The sequence below is a fragment of the Corythoichthys intestinalis genome, chromosome 5 (genome assembly GCF_030265065.1).
Source record: "Corythoichthys intestinalis isolate RoL2023-P3 chromosome 5, ASM3026506v1, whole genome shotgun sequence".
NCBI lineage: Eukaryota > Metazoa > Chordata > Actinopteri > Syngnathiformes > Syngnathidae > Corythoichthys > Corythoichthys intestinalis.
In genome coordinates, this window is record NC_080399.1 from 40,980,106 (window position 1) to 40,993,606 (window position 13,501).

Here is a 13,501-nt window from a genome sequence, read left to right on the forward strand (position 1 = left end):
ACAAATGCTTTGGTAGTAATATCTTCATTCATTTTATTTGCAATGAAAAAACACAGAAGACAAAAAAAAAAAAATTAAAGCAATATCATTTTACACAACGCTCCAAAAATGGGCTGGACAAAAGTATTGGCACCCTCAGCCTAATACTTGGTAGCACAACCTTTAGACAAAATAACTGCAAACAACCGCTTCCGGTATCCATCAATAAATTTCTTACAATGCTCTGCTGGAATTTTAGACCATTCTTCTTTGGCGAACTGCTCCAGGTCTCTGAGATTTGAAGGGTGCCTTCTCCAAACTGCCATTTTCAGATCTCTCCACAGGTGTTCTATGGGATTCAGGTCTGGACTCATTGCTGGCCACTTTAGAAGTCTCCAGTGCATTTTCTAGTGCTTTTTGAAGTGTGTTTGGGTCATTGTCCTGCTGTAAGACCTATGACCTCTGAGGGAGACCCAGCTTTCTCACACTGGGCCCTACATTATGCTGCGAAATTTGTTGGTAGTCTTCAGACTTCATAATGCACACGGTTAAGCAGTCCAGTGCCAGAGGTAGCAAAGCAACCCCAAAACATCAAGGAACCTCCGCCATGTTTGGCTGTGGGGACCGTATTCTTTTCTTTGAAGGCCTCGTTTTTTTCCCTGTAAACTCTATGTAGATGCAGTTTCCCAAAAAGCTCTACTTTTGTCTCATCTGACCAGAGAACATTCTTCCAAAATGTTTTGGGATTTCTCAGGTACGTTTTGGCAAACTCCAGTCTGTCTTTTTTCATGTATCTGGGTCAGAAGCGGGGTCTTCCTGGTTATCCTACCATAGAGTCCCTTTTCATTCAGACGCCGGCGAATAGTACGGATTGACACTGTTGTACCCTCGGACTGCAGGAAAGCTTGAACTTATTTGGATGATAGTCGAGGTTATTTATCCACCATCCGCACAATCTTATGTTGAAATCTATTGTCACTTTTTCTTTTTCGTCCACATCTAGGGAGGTTAGCCACAGTGCCATGGGCTTTACACTTATTAATGACACTGCGCACGGTAGACACAGGAGTATTCAGGTCTTTGGAGATGAACTTGTCGCCTTGAGATTGCCCATGCTTCCTCACAATTTAGCTTCTCAAGTCCTCAGACGGTTCTTTGGGCTTTTTTCTTTTCTCCATGCTCAATGTGGTACACACAAGGACACAGGACAGATGTTGAGTCAACTTTAATCCATTTTAACTGGCTGCACGTGTGATTAAGTTCTTGCCACCACCTATTATGTGCCACAGGTAAGTAACAGGTGCTGTTAATTACACGAATTAGAGAAGCGTCATATGATTTTTCAAAGGGTGTCAATACTTTTGTCTGGCCCATTTTTGGAGTTTTGTGTTAAATGATAATGTTTTAATTTTTTTTCCCATTCTCTTTTGTGCTTTTTCATTGCAAGTAAAATAAATGAAGATATTGCAACCGAAGCATTTGTAATTGCAATCATTTTCTGGGAGAAACTGAGCATTATCTGACAGAATTGCAGGGGTGCCAATATTTTTGGCCAGCAGTGTAGTATTCACAGAGTATGTGTTGTGGTAGTTAATAAAATTTATATTAAAAACACCCATTAACAGCAATAGACGTCCAATTCAATTTGATTGGGAAGGTACGGCTGCGGAGCAGTCAAAATAGATTGGACATACACCCTCATCATTGGTAGCTGAATAGCTAAGAGGTCCTAAATATACTAAAACTGATTAAGTGTCTTCACCTCAGAGAACTCACGAGCCAAATTTGGCCAATAGTAATGGCTGCTAGTCCCGAAACAACTTTGGGTCTCCAGGGTTAAACAAACAAACAAACAGAAAAAGCATTGAAATTCATTTAGCCGGTCTTAATGTCCTTCGGTTGCTTGAAATTGTGAAATTGTCATTGTCTCTCAGTCAAAATGGATTGGACGTCCATTGCTGTCAATATAAGCCAAAGATTAAACACGGACTTTTTTTTATTGTGGAGGGCTGGCAGTGATCATTCACGTTCTATCACCGTCAGTGTCTGAAACACGATCATTCACTGAATGTCTGTGTAAAAATCATCAAACAAGCTGATTCGATCCATATTTTTTCCATCCTAAACAAAGATTTCTAAGCGATTTCCACACGACCCTCTCAAAGTAAACCGTACCTCGGATTCCCCGTCACCCCGGGCCGCGCGCTCCGTCAGCCATCGGACTTCCTGCTGCTAAACAGAGCAATTTAACAAACCTCCCAGCATCGCTAAATGATTCAAATGCTCCGGCACTTCAAAGCCCTTCCAAATGTTCCATTTCGACAGAACCCTTGAAGGAGAATGTGCAACTAATGACGTGAGGAGATGATGTTAGGTCCCAAGATCCACAAGCACACACGCCACGTGTGAGGAGGATCAGTGTGAAACGTTCTGAACTATTTAGAGGAACGACAGGATCAAATAAATTGTGATCCAGCTCGCGGTGTTTATCAGCATCACTTGCTTTTTTTCCTAAGCAGGCTCTAATCAGAGTCATTCCGGGAGCCCACCAACACCCACTGAAGTTCATTTCAAGCCAAATTAAATCTTATTGCTCAGTCGCTTATCAGCGAACAGCACCGTCATTATCATATTGTATATTATCTCGATTCAATCTCCATCACCTTGTTTTGACGTTTTTAAAAGGCAGGCCCATTCAAAAGAGAAAAAAAGACTTGAGAAGGAACAAATAAAGCAGTAAGACTTAATTTCTAAATGGAGGCAATATATTCTGGAATTCTACTCATGAATCGATAAAATCAGGGCATTTCATTTATAATTCATTTGGGTCTTGCTTATATTAACACAAGTAGAGAATAGTGAAAACTAAGACTAGAAAAATCTTATTTCGACTTTACTGTATTTTACATGCATTAGGTGTATTGATCTCCCAGGTAATGAGTTTTATGGTATTTGCTGCATACATTTATGCTCTCATTACAATGCTGCACATACTGGAGCTTAGGGAGATTCTGTGCATCTCTTAAATGAAGTATTCTGTTTCTCTTTCAAGACTCACGACAATTTGGGAAGGTTTGTGAAGAAAGGGATCAAGCACTACAAGGATGACCTTGATCTGCAAAACATGATGGATTCTATTCAGAAAGAGGTGCTCAGCTCTGTTCCTCGCTGACCCTACTTACCATAGGAACCACAAGCACAGCTTCATTTCACGTGTCACACCCATGAAATTAAAACAGCAGCCAGTGACCGCAGAGATGCGTGGAATTTTGTTCGCTGTTGTTTCCATACGTGAGAGTCAAGACTTCATATATATTAAAAGGCTCGAGTCATTTCACAATAGTGAGCAGGGATTTTCCACAAATAAATCTGTGTCTGGTTGGGTGTACAGTAAAGTGTAGAGCCATGTTTTCACAAAACATATAATTTGCTGCTTAAGCCCCAATGCACCAAATCCTTAACCTTTCAGTTTGTGTCAGGACCATATGTTATAAATCCATCTGCTTAGCTGATACAGAATCAGACAGTATCCAGCCAATCTCTGGGTTCATTCATATGCCAGAAACACAGTCATGACTGCCCTTCACCGTTAGGCCAGTTTGAACTTGTGGCAGAAAAACACTGAGTGTGAGCATCTCAAGGGGCTTTCTGTTCAGCATTGAACAAAGTTTTGTCTACTGAAGTGAACAGGGTGAATGCTTAGCTCAGCGTGAACCAATGGAACAACTACATTTGAACATCATGTGACGGTGTGTGGTGGCATCACCATCAATTAAAAGTAGGGCTGTCAAAGGATTACAATTTTTAATCGAGTTAATTACAGCTTTAAAATTAATCGTAATTAATCGCAATTCAAACCATCTATAAAATATGCTATATTGTTCTGTAAATTATTGTTGGAATGAAAAGATAAGACACAAGACGGATATATACATTCAACATACGGTACATAAGTACTGTATTTGTTTATTATAACAATAAATCAACAAGATGGCATTAACATTACTAATATTCTCCTAAAGCGATCCATGGATAGAAAAACTTGTTCTTAAAAGATAAATGTTAGTACAAGTTCTAGAAATTTTATATTAAAAACCCCTCTTAATGTTTTTGTTTTATTAAAATTTGTTAAATTTTCAATCACAAAATAAACTAGTAGCTCGCCATTGTTGATGTCATTACACCATGCTCACTTCCCAAACCCATAAAATTATTTGGACCCAAGCGCCAGCAGAGGGCGCCAAACAACAAAAAACAAGTAACAAGTAACAAGCGGCCATTACCTGCTGTCATTTTAATCTGAGCGGGGCATGTGCGTTAATTGCGTCAAATATTTTAATGTGATTAAATAAAAAAATTAATTACCGCCCATTAACGCGATAATTTTGACAACCCTAATTAAAAGCAAACCTATCAATCACTGAAGACAGTCTCACAGCAGCAAGATGACAAACGCAGACATCCCTAGTCCAGGACAGAACTTCACTCTTTATAGATGGCGGCGCTCGCCCCCACAAATCTGTGTGTGGCCTGCCAACAGTCCTGACTTTAAACGTTTGCGGGCTAAGCCTGGCTCAGCTGTTTATTTTCAACACAACCACATTGCTACAACTACTGCTGGAATGCCATCCCACAGCAGTTTGTAAGCAACCTTATTATATCAACAACAACAACAAAACTATATCACAATTGGGATAATAGACCTTTTCATTGAGAAAATCAAACTATATTTTGAGCTCACACAACTACTCTCTGCTTACACTATTGTGACTTTTTTTTAATCCTGCAAAATAGAAATTCTCAATATGTCTTAAAAAAAAAAAAAAAAAAAAACATAAAAAACTATAACCAACAGTTATAATCCGAGGTGGGCTGTAACACGTTACATGTACTCCGTTACATATACTTGAGTAACCTTTTGAGAAAAATATGCATGCGTGTAACAAAATATCAAAATGGTGATATGTTGTGATACTTTGTATCCCAAAAGGTTATCTATATGCTCCTGCCAAGAATTGAGATATCGTTTTAAAAAGGTGTCAATGTTTCCACCACAGGTTATCTATAGGGTTGGGATCTGGGCTATTTGCAGGCCATGACATTGACTGGATAAGTCTTTCTCCAAGGAATGCTTTAACAGTTTTAGCTCTGTGGCATGATGCATTGTCATCTTGGAAAATGACAAACATATTTTCAATTGACGGGATAAGAAATCTAAAATGTCTATAATTTTAACATAAACTCGTGTATTTATTGAAGATTTAACCACAGCCATCTCCCCAGTGCCTTTGCCTGACATGCAGCCCTATATCATCAAGGACTGAGGGAATTTTTATGTCTTCTTCAGGCAACCATCTTTGTAAATCTCACTGGAATGGCACCAAACAAAAGTTCCAGCATCAATACCTTGTCCAATGCAGATTCTTCGCTCTTGACACCTTGTCCAATGCAGATTCTTGACTCTTGACAAGGTGATAATGCTGGAACTTTTGTTTGGTGCCATTCCAGTGAGATTTACAAAGATGGTTGCCTGAAGAACATGTTCCAGTGAGACCTTAAATGGCCCAAATTACCTAATTGCCTGGCATTGATTGCCACTGACAGCCATTGACGTTCAATCCGTTTGAAGTGGGAGGGATGGCAGCGAATGAACATTCACCCTCCCAGTTCAAATGGATTGGACGTCTACTAGTGATAAACTAATTCCAATTCACACTAGAAGCTTGTTTTTCTGTTAATGAGTTGTTTGTAGAATATCCTAGAACGATTTCCTGACCAATGTATCGATAATCGTCGTATCGCCATATCATCAGATCACTGTTATCGTGAGCTTTGTATCACAAATTGTAGCGTATCGTGAGGTACCAAGAGGTTCCCATTCCTACTTCTAAGAGTAGTTTTACTACACCATACTTTTTACTTTTACTTGATTTCTGAAGAAAAAAACGCTACTCTTACTCCACTACTTTGGGCCACACAAGATTCGTTACATTTTTCCTCCTTATTCTACATGGTAGATTTATTATTTTGTTTTGCCAGCGATGCCAAGAGTAGCTATACCAATTTCACCAATGAGACGTCGCAACAATAATCACATGACTGCATTACACCAATCTGACGCAAGCTTGCCAATCTATGATCACGCCAGCCTGTTCAATCAAGTGGCGTCTTTAAAGCATTGTAAAAAATGAAGTATTTGGGAGAGAGCGCAGCCCTCAACATGACTCAAAAGCGCAGATTTAAACCTTTCACCCAGTTTTTATTTGGCTCCGATTGACTACCGAAAACCGGAGGTATGATCCTTTTGATTTCATAATAGTAACTATCAAGGAGCTACTAACTATTCAAACTAGGAACTATTTTCTCCAGTAGAGGGCACTCATGCCCCTTTTCTCGACGAATAATGCTTCATTTCTGCCATTTTTTTTTTCTGTCGCCAGAATTCAATTATTATTATTATTTTTTACCTCCTTGGGTTTAATGTAGTTATGTAATGGGTTATTGTGCAGTATCATTATGACAACAGTTTATATCGCTAAATTTGTGCTGAGAGGAAAAAATATAATTTTTTTACAAAAAACAAACAAACAAACAAAAATAAGCAGTTACTCACAATGCTACCTGTTACTTGAGTATTCTTTTCACTGGATACTTTTTTACTTGTAATTGTTGTACATTTTTTGGATGACTACTTTTACTTGAGTAATATTATTTTGAAGTAACACTACTCTTACTTGAGTATTTTTTTGGCTACTCTACCCACCTCTGGTTATAATAAAATTAATGAAAATTTAAACTAATATGGAACATTTGTGGGGAAGACTGGTGGCCAGCGTAAATAGGATGTTTCAGGCTGTTGCGACTGTGTATGGCTAATCCACACAGTATTCATTCAAAGAATACACTGTCAAATTGCCAATTTTGCTTGTTCAAGATTGGCAGTCAAACAATCCACCAAAGAACACCAACAAGAGCAACAGCAGAGTAAGCAGTTGGGCAAATGCAGTGAACATTTGGCACACTTTCCTCGGATGCAAGCACATAGTCAGTAGTGCTACTCATCCCACAAGCATGTTCTCTGCACATGGGGCATCATTTTAGAGGAAAATAAACAGACCTTCCAACCACAGAAAATTAATTAAAAGCAATGTTACAGCAGAGAAATAATAAGCTACCAAAACACACATTCCCATATGTTTCTAATCCTCTCCTTCACATAGTTACAGTGTTGTGGATGGAACAACTATACGGACTGGTCATGGAACATGTACTTTAACTGTACAGAGAACAACCCGAGCACGGAACGCTGCGCCGTTCCTTTCTCTTGCTGCGCTTCTGTTCCAAAAGAGGTGAGTGTTTTCCTTTCTTTTTCCTTTGTTCCAGCCACTGCAAACTCGGCAAAGACAGAAATCACATCAAATAGTGGAGAGTAAATTGAAGTTGCTGAAAAAACACTACATCCTCCAACTCATAATTGGTTGACTGATTGCTCTGAAAGTAGTGAAAAAGCTAATTGAGTTTCAAGGTGATTCAGTGAGTGAGTGTGGCTATGCCAGCCAAAGTAAATCTGCACTGCCATTGACAGTGATTAGATGTCCAAATATATTTTCACTGGAACGGTTGGCAGTGAATGATCACGTTTCAGTGCCAATGATAGTAATAGAGGTCCAATCCATTTGAACAGGCAGGACTGGCATGAGAGGCAAGACAGTTAAGAAAAACAACAACAGGTGCATAAAAACACTGATATGACCCAAGAGGTTTTTTTTGCTTTTTTTTTTTTTTTAAATTGAAAAGCAAAATATTTTACGGACAGACAAAAGAGTGCAGCACTAATAACAACTGCCGTGTCTAACTGCTGTAGTACAAACACAAACAACAATTGAATTAAAACTCACCAATTCCCTCTTGTCACCCATCAAATTGACAATGAGAAATGACTCATCTGTAGCGGCGGCACGAACAACTTTGCAGTATATCATTTGCTAGAGTAAAAAAGACACTCACAGTACGGGGTGCTGAGGGTCTTATTTTGTTTTTCACATCCAAAAACAGCTGGTTTGGTCCAAATTTGTCATGCTTGCGCCTTTTCTCCATACAATGGCAGTACACACGCATGCGGGATAGTTTAAGTACTACTACTAGGCTACTATAAAGACAGCGTTCTATTTCACCTACAGTGTGTTGGAGTTATAGTACTGGAAATAAAAGCGTTCGTGTATTATAATGCATTCCTTGCAGCTAGACAGCGCAATGACAAACAAACACATTTGAAAACTAAAAGGTCCAATAAGCCTCGGTTTAACACCCACTTTTCACAACACTCAAAATAAATTGCACACAAATATGCATCAGCACTCTGCACAGCGGTGCCTCAACAGCAACAACAAACAATAATATGGCTACAATGCAAACTATTTGAGGTGCTCCATGATCTAAATCTGCAGCTAAATTTTCCTCGCTAGCCACTATTATAAACTATCATAATCATCTTCATGTTCTACATCAAACTTAATTTTAGAAAATGTCGCTGGTTTTGTAAAGAAAAAAATGGCTATTTTGTTTTTAGGCAATGTAAACGCCTCGTCTGTCAACAGTTAACTTTTCCTTTCCAAAGCGCCTTATTCTACGTGACACGGTAGCAAGATGGCGTTAGATGGTGACCAGGTTATTTAAAACCTTTTCAACATATATATATTTAATCCCCAAAGTTAAATACTATATTGTTTCAATATGTTTTATAATTATTAAATTAATAACAAAACAAAAAAAAACAAAAAAAAAGCTACTTTACGCTTCTATTCATGCCAAACACCAGGGGATGCTGCAGCACCCTCAGCACTTAACGCGCCTATGTTCTAAAGTGCTTTCAATGCAGCAAGCGTTTGTGAACACACTGCACTAAATTGTTCAGGTGCAACTCCAAAAGCGAGGACAAATACCGTAATTTTCAGACTATAAGCCGCAACTTTTTCCCAACATTTTGGATCCTGCGGTTTCTAGTCCAGTGCGGCTAATTTGTTGGTTTATTTTGGTTACTAGGTAACGCTTTATTTGACAGTGGCGTCATAACACTGGCATAAGACCGTCATAATTATGACATAACACTTTCATGGGCATTCCTGAATGCTTATGACAGATGTCATTAAGTTCATCCAGCAAATTATGGCAAGAACTCCTTTTTTGCCCAGCTCGAATCTTATCATCCATTCAAAGTGAGATAATTTGCTATAACATCTGTTATAAGCATTCATTAATGCTCATGACAGTGTCATATCATAATTATGATTGTCCTATGAAAGTCTTATGGTGCCATTGTCAAATAAAGTGTTGCCAAATACCATAACTAGCAATTAATGAAACAACTGGAACAGTAACTGATGAAATAATTAGCACAGAACATGAATTTTGATTGTTATTTACATTTGTAGCGCTGCAGTGCATGCTAGGAGGCATGTTGAATGACAACAGTGTTGATAGCATGTGGCACCAAAGGTTGAATGTCTCCCCCAAGGAAGCATAGATGGCCAAATAAAGCTTCTTGAAGCAATGAAGCTTTGCAGCGAATTGGTTCAAAGCGTCATGGTGGTTCATTTGGTCTTATGACCCAGCTGTCGAATAAAGTGTTATTGGTTAATATCTTTTGGTGTAAATATCCCATAATACAGTGAGGACAACTGTGGTTTATAGTCCAGTGCGGCTTATCTATGAACATATGTCGTTTTCGTGCCAGATTTGGTGGGTGGCGGCTTATAGTCAGGTGCGCCTTATAGTCCAAAAATTTACGGTAAGTGCCCTACTCTAAACTTTGGAGGATTGGGCATTTAAACGAAGGACTGTCCTACGCAGGACAGGACGTATGGCCACCCTATGTTTAGCGGCGTCAACATCCAGCCCCCAAATGTTAACAAGAATATTTATTACTATTTGGATTCAATACTTTTGACGGAGCTTTTTACCCCATATTGAGTTGGAAATTCTCGTCTCAAACTGAGCTGATGTCCTCAGCATCCAATTTTGGCAGTGTTACCTGCTTCCCCAAAAATCCTTTACTCATACAATTTATTCCGTGTTTTTGTGAAGAAAAAAAAGAATACACACACAAATCTACCCAGGGTTGCCATAAATGCGAGCAGAAAAAGTCACACCTAGTAATATATATGTAAATATCATCTCATGCATGCATGCATGCATGCTTGCACTTATTTGCATTTACAGACATACAATTGAAACTGTGTCCAAAATGCAGAGCTAACATGCCGTGAGTTGACAGCTCTTTTTTGTCTTCAGCAAGACAGGAAACTAAAGAGGGCTTGTAGATCCATCAGACCGCTATCGATTATACATCACACCGGCAAGAAAACAGTGCAGCAACCTATTTTACATTACCTCAGAATCAATTAATCCAACCCTGGTAGAATCGGTGCAGTGCTGCTACCTATTGGCTGGGCCTGTAACCGCAGGTAAACTGCTTAGACTCATTTAGGCTTTCACATCACATCTAATGGACGTGTACCTTCGCCGGTTTGAAACATTTCTCTGCTGTCATTTTATTTCTTTTCCCAATTCTCCGCAGTAAACAGGCTTCTACAAATCTCTTCCCAGCCGTCAAAACAGTTAACATCCTTGTCAGTGCAGGAAAAACACAGCGCCACCCACAGTGACTGTTAGCTTCTGAGAAGGCGACGTGAATGAACGCTCACATGAGGAAATACTTTCAGTGTTTGTTTGTCTTCTGTTATGCAGACAGTCGTCAACACTCTTTGCGGAGCTGGAGTTCAAAATTTGGACCACCTGGAGGTGGACAAGTCAATCTACCCGGTAGGGTGCGCAGACAGAGCCGTGTCGTGGATAGAGTCTCATCTCTTACTGGTGGGAGCTCTCGCGCTGGGTTTGGCCTTGCCACAGGTAACGTTACTGCAGAACGCATCATTTCTAACTCTCACTCGAGTCTTCAATAATTCATTTTTTAATGAAAGATAACCCACAAGATTCTTGATTGATTTGTGCTTTAAAATAGCTGACTGCAACGACTTTACGCACCGAATTCACTCAATCTATCAAGTACTATCAAGTGTTAGTCAAGGTCATGTCCAAAGACGGAAACAGGTTCTGCTTATTCAAATGAACTGCACATGACCTTGTATCTAGCTGAAGTCAGCTGGGATAGCTAGTAGCTTCGCCTTGCATTTATGCAACAACGGGATGAAAAATCGTTGGACTACTTGCACATTGTGAAGCATTCAAAGAGGCTTTCATTCACAAGCACAGTATTCTGATTAAATTAAGTTGATTGGATTTATTTTAATATAATCAAAAACTTGTTATTCCGTGGCGCTCTCATTTCACTGGCGACGATTATCTCATTGGCTCCCATTGATTGCCATAGATGTCCAATCCAATGAGCTGACAGCAATCAAATGATCTGTTGATCAAATAGTCGCTGCCAGCGCCTCCCAGTTGACAAAATGCAATGGACATCTATCTATCTATCTATCTATCTATCTATCTATCTATCTATCTATCTACAGTGGGGCAAATAAGTATTTAGTCAACCACTAATTGTGCAAGTTCTCCCACTTGAAAGTATTAGAGAGGCCTGTAATTGTCAACATGGGTAAACCTCAACCATAAGAGACAGGATGTGGAAAAAAAAAACTGAAAATCACATTGTTTGATTTTTAAAGAATTTATTTGCAAATCATGGTGGAAAATAAGTATTTGGTCAATACCAAAAGTTCATCACAATACTTTGCTATGTACCCTTTGTTGGCAATAACGGAGGCCAAACATTTTCTGTAACTCTTCACAAGCTTTTCACACACTGTAGCTGATATTTTGGCCCATTCCTCCATGCAGATCTCCTCTAGAGCAGTGATGTTTTGGGGCTGCCGTTGGGCAACACGGACTTTCAACTCCCTCCACAGATTTTCTATGGGGTTGAGATCTGGAGACTGGCTAGGTCACTCCAGGACTTTGAAATGCTTCTTACGAAGCCACTCCTTTGTTGCCCTCGCTGTGTGTTTGGGATCATTATCATGCTGAAAGACCCAGCCACTTCTCATCTTCAATGCCTTTGCTGATGGAAGGAGATTTTCACTCAAAATCTCTCAATACATGGCCCCATTCATTCTTTCCTTTACACTGATCAGTCGTTCTGGTCCCTTTGCAGAAAAACAGCCCCAAAGTATGATGTTTCCACCCCCATGCTTCACAGTGGGTATGGTGTTCTTCTGATGCAATTCAGTATTCTTTCTCCTCCAAACACAAGAACCTGTGTTTCTACCATAAAGTTGTATTTTGGTTTCATCTGACCATAACACATTCTCCCAGTCCTCTTCTGGATCATCCAAATGCTCTCTAGCGAACCGCAGACGTGCCTTGACGTTTACTTTCTTCAGTAAGGGGACACGTCTGGCAGTGCAGGATTTTAGTCCCTGGCGGCGCATTGTGTTACTGATAGTAGTAGCCTTTGCTACTGTGGCCCCAGCTCTCTGTGGGTCATTCACTAGGTCCCCCTGTGTGGTTCTGGGATTTTTGCTCACCGTTCTTGTTATTGTTTTGACGCCACGGCGTGAGATCTTACATGGAGCCCCAGATCAAGGGAGATTATCAGTGGTCTTGTATGTCTTCCATTTTCTAATTATTGCTCCCACGGTTGATTTCTTTACACCAAGCGTTTTACCTATTGCAGATTCAGTCTTCCTAGCCTAGTGCAGGTCTACAATTTTGTCTCTGGTGTCCTTCGACAGCTCTTTGGTCTTGGCCATAGTGGAGTTTGGAGTGTGACTGACCGAAGTTGTGGACAAGTGTCTTTTATCCTGGTAATGAGTTAAAACAGGTGCCATTAATACAGGTAACGAGTGGAGCCTCGTTAGAACTCGTTAGAAGAAGTTAGACCTCTTTGACAGCCAGAAATCTTGCTTGTTTGTAGGTGACCAAATACTTATTTTCCACTCTAAATTGGAAATGAATTATTTAAAAATCAAGCAATGTGTTTTTCAGGTATTTTTTTTTCCACATTCTGTCTCTCATGGTTGAGGTTTACACATGTTGACAATTACAGGCCTCTCTAATCTTTTCAACTAGGAGAATTTGCACAGTTGGTGGTTGACCAAATACTTATTTGCCTCACTGTATCTATCTAGCAACAAGCTGATTTAACACTGGGGAGCCCAGGTTTTTGACCCTTGGTTCCTCCACTGTTAAATTTACAACAGAAAGATTGGAAGAGCTACACGTGGCTCCGGAACTGCAGGTTGCAGGCCCCTGATTGGAGGTCTATCACCATCAGTGGCACTGAAAGAGTTAAAGCCCATCATCAATCAATTATTAATCAAAAAAGACTCATCTTCAAAACGCCAATTTTTCATCGCAAAATGAACATGCTCCCACTTGTCTATATAAAAAAGACTCAAATGGGAGAATCTGGCCTAAAGCACACACGCTAGGTAAAGTGCATTTACAATACCCCAATCACAGTAAGGAATGACTCTGATAGCAACAACCAGGCATGGAGCGA

The 13,501-nt window shown here is 39.7% G+C and overlaps 1 protein-coding gene across 4 annotated transcripts in view; it reads left to right on the forward strand.

Annotated features, from left to right (window-relative positions):
* The window catches only part of tspan33b (tetraspanin 33b), a 38,021-nt gene that overhangs the window by 19,714 nt on the left and 4,806 nt on the right, over nucleotides 1-13,501 (forward strand). For 3 of the 4 annotated variants that reach the window (XM_057836855.1, XM_057836852.1, XM_057836854.1), the window contains exons 5-7: nucleotides 3,032-3,127; nucleotides 7,200-7,328; nucleotides 10,726-10,887. In XM_057836855.1, coding sequence (XP_057692838.1) covers nucleotides 3,032-3,127; nucleotides 7,200-7,328; nucleotides 10,726-10,887 — 387 coding nt within the window. The remainder of the gene's footprint in view (nucleotides 1-3,031; nucleotides 3,128-7,199; nucleotides 7,329-10,725; nucleotides 10,888-13,501) is intronic. The other variant, XM_057836853.1, reaches the window with a different exon arrangement.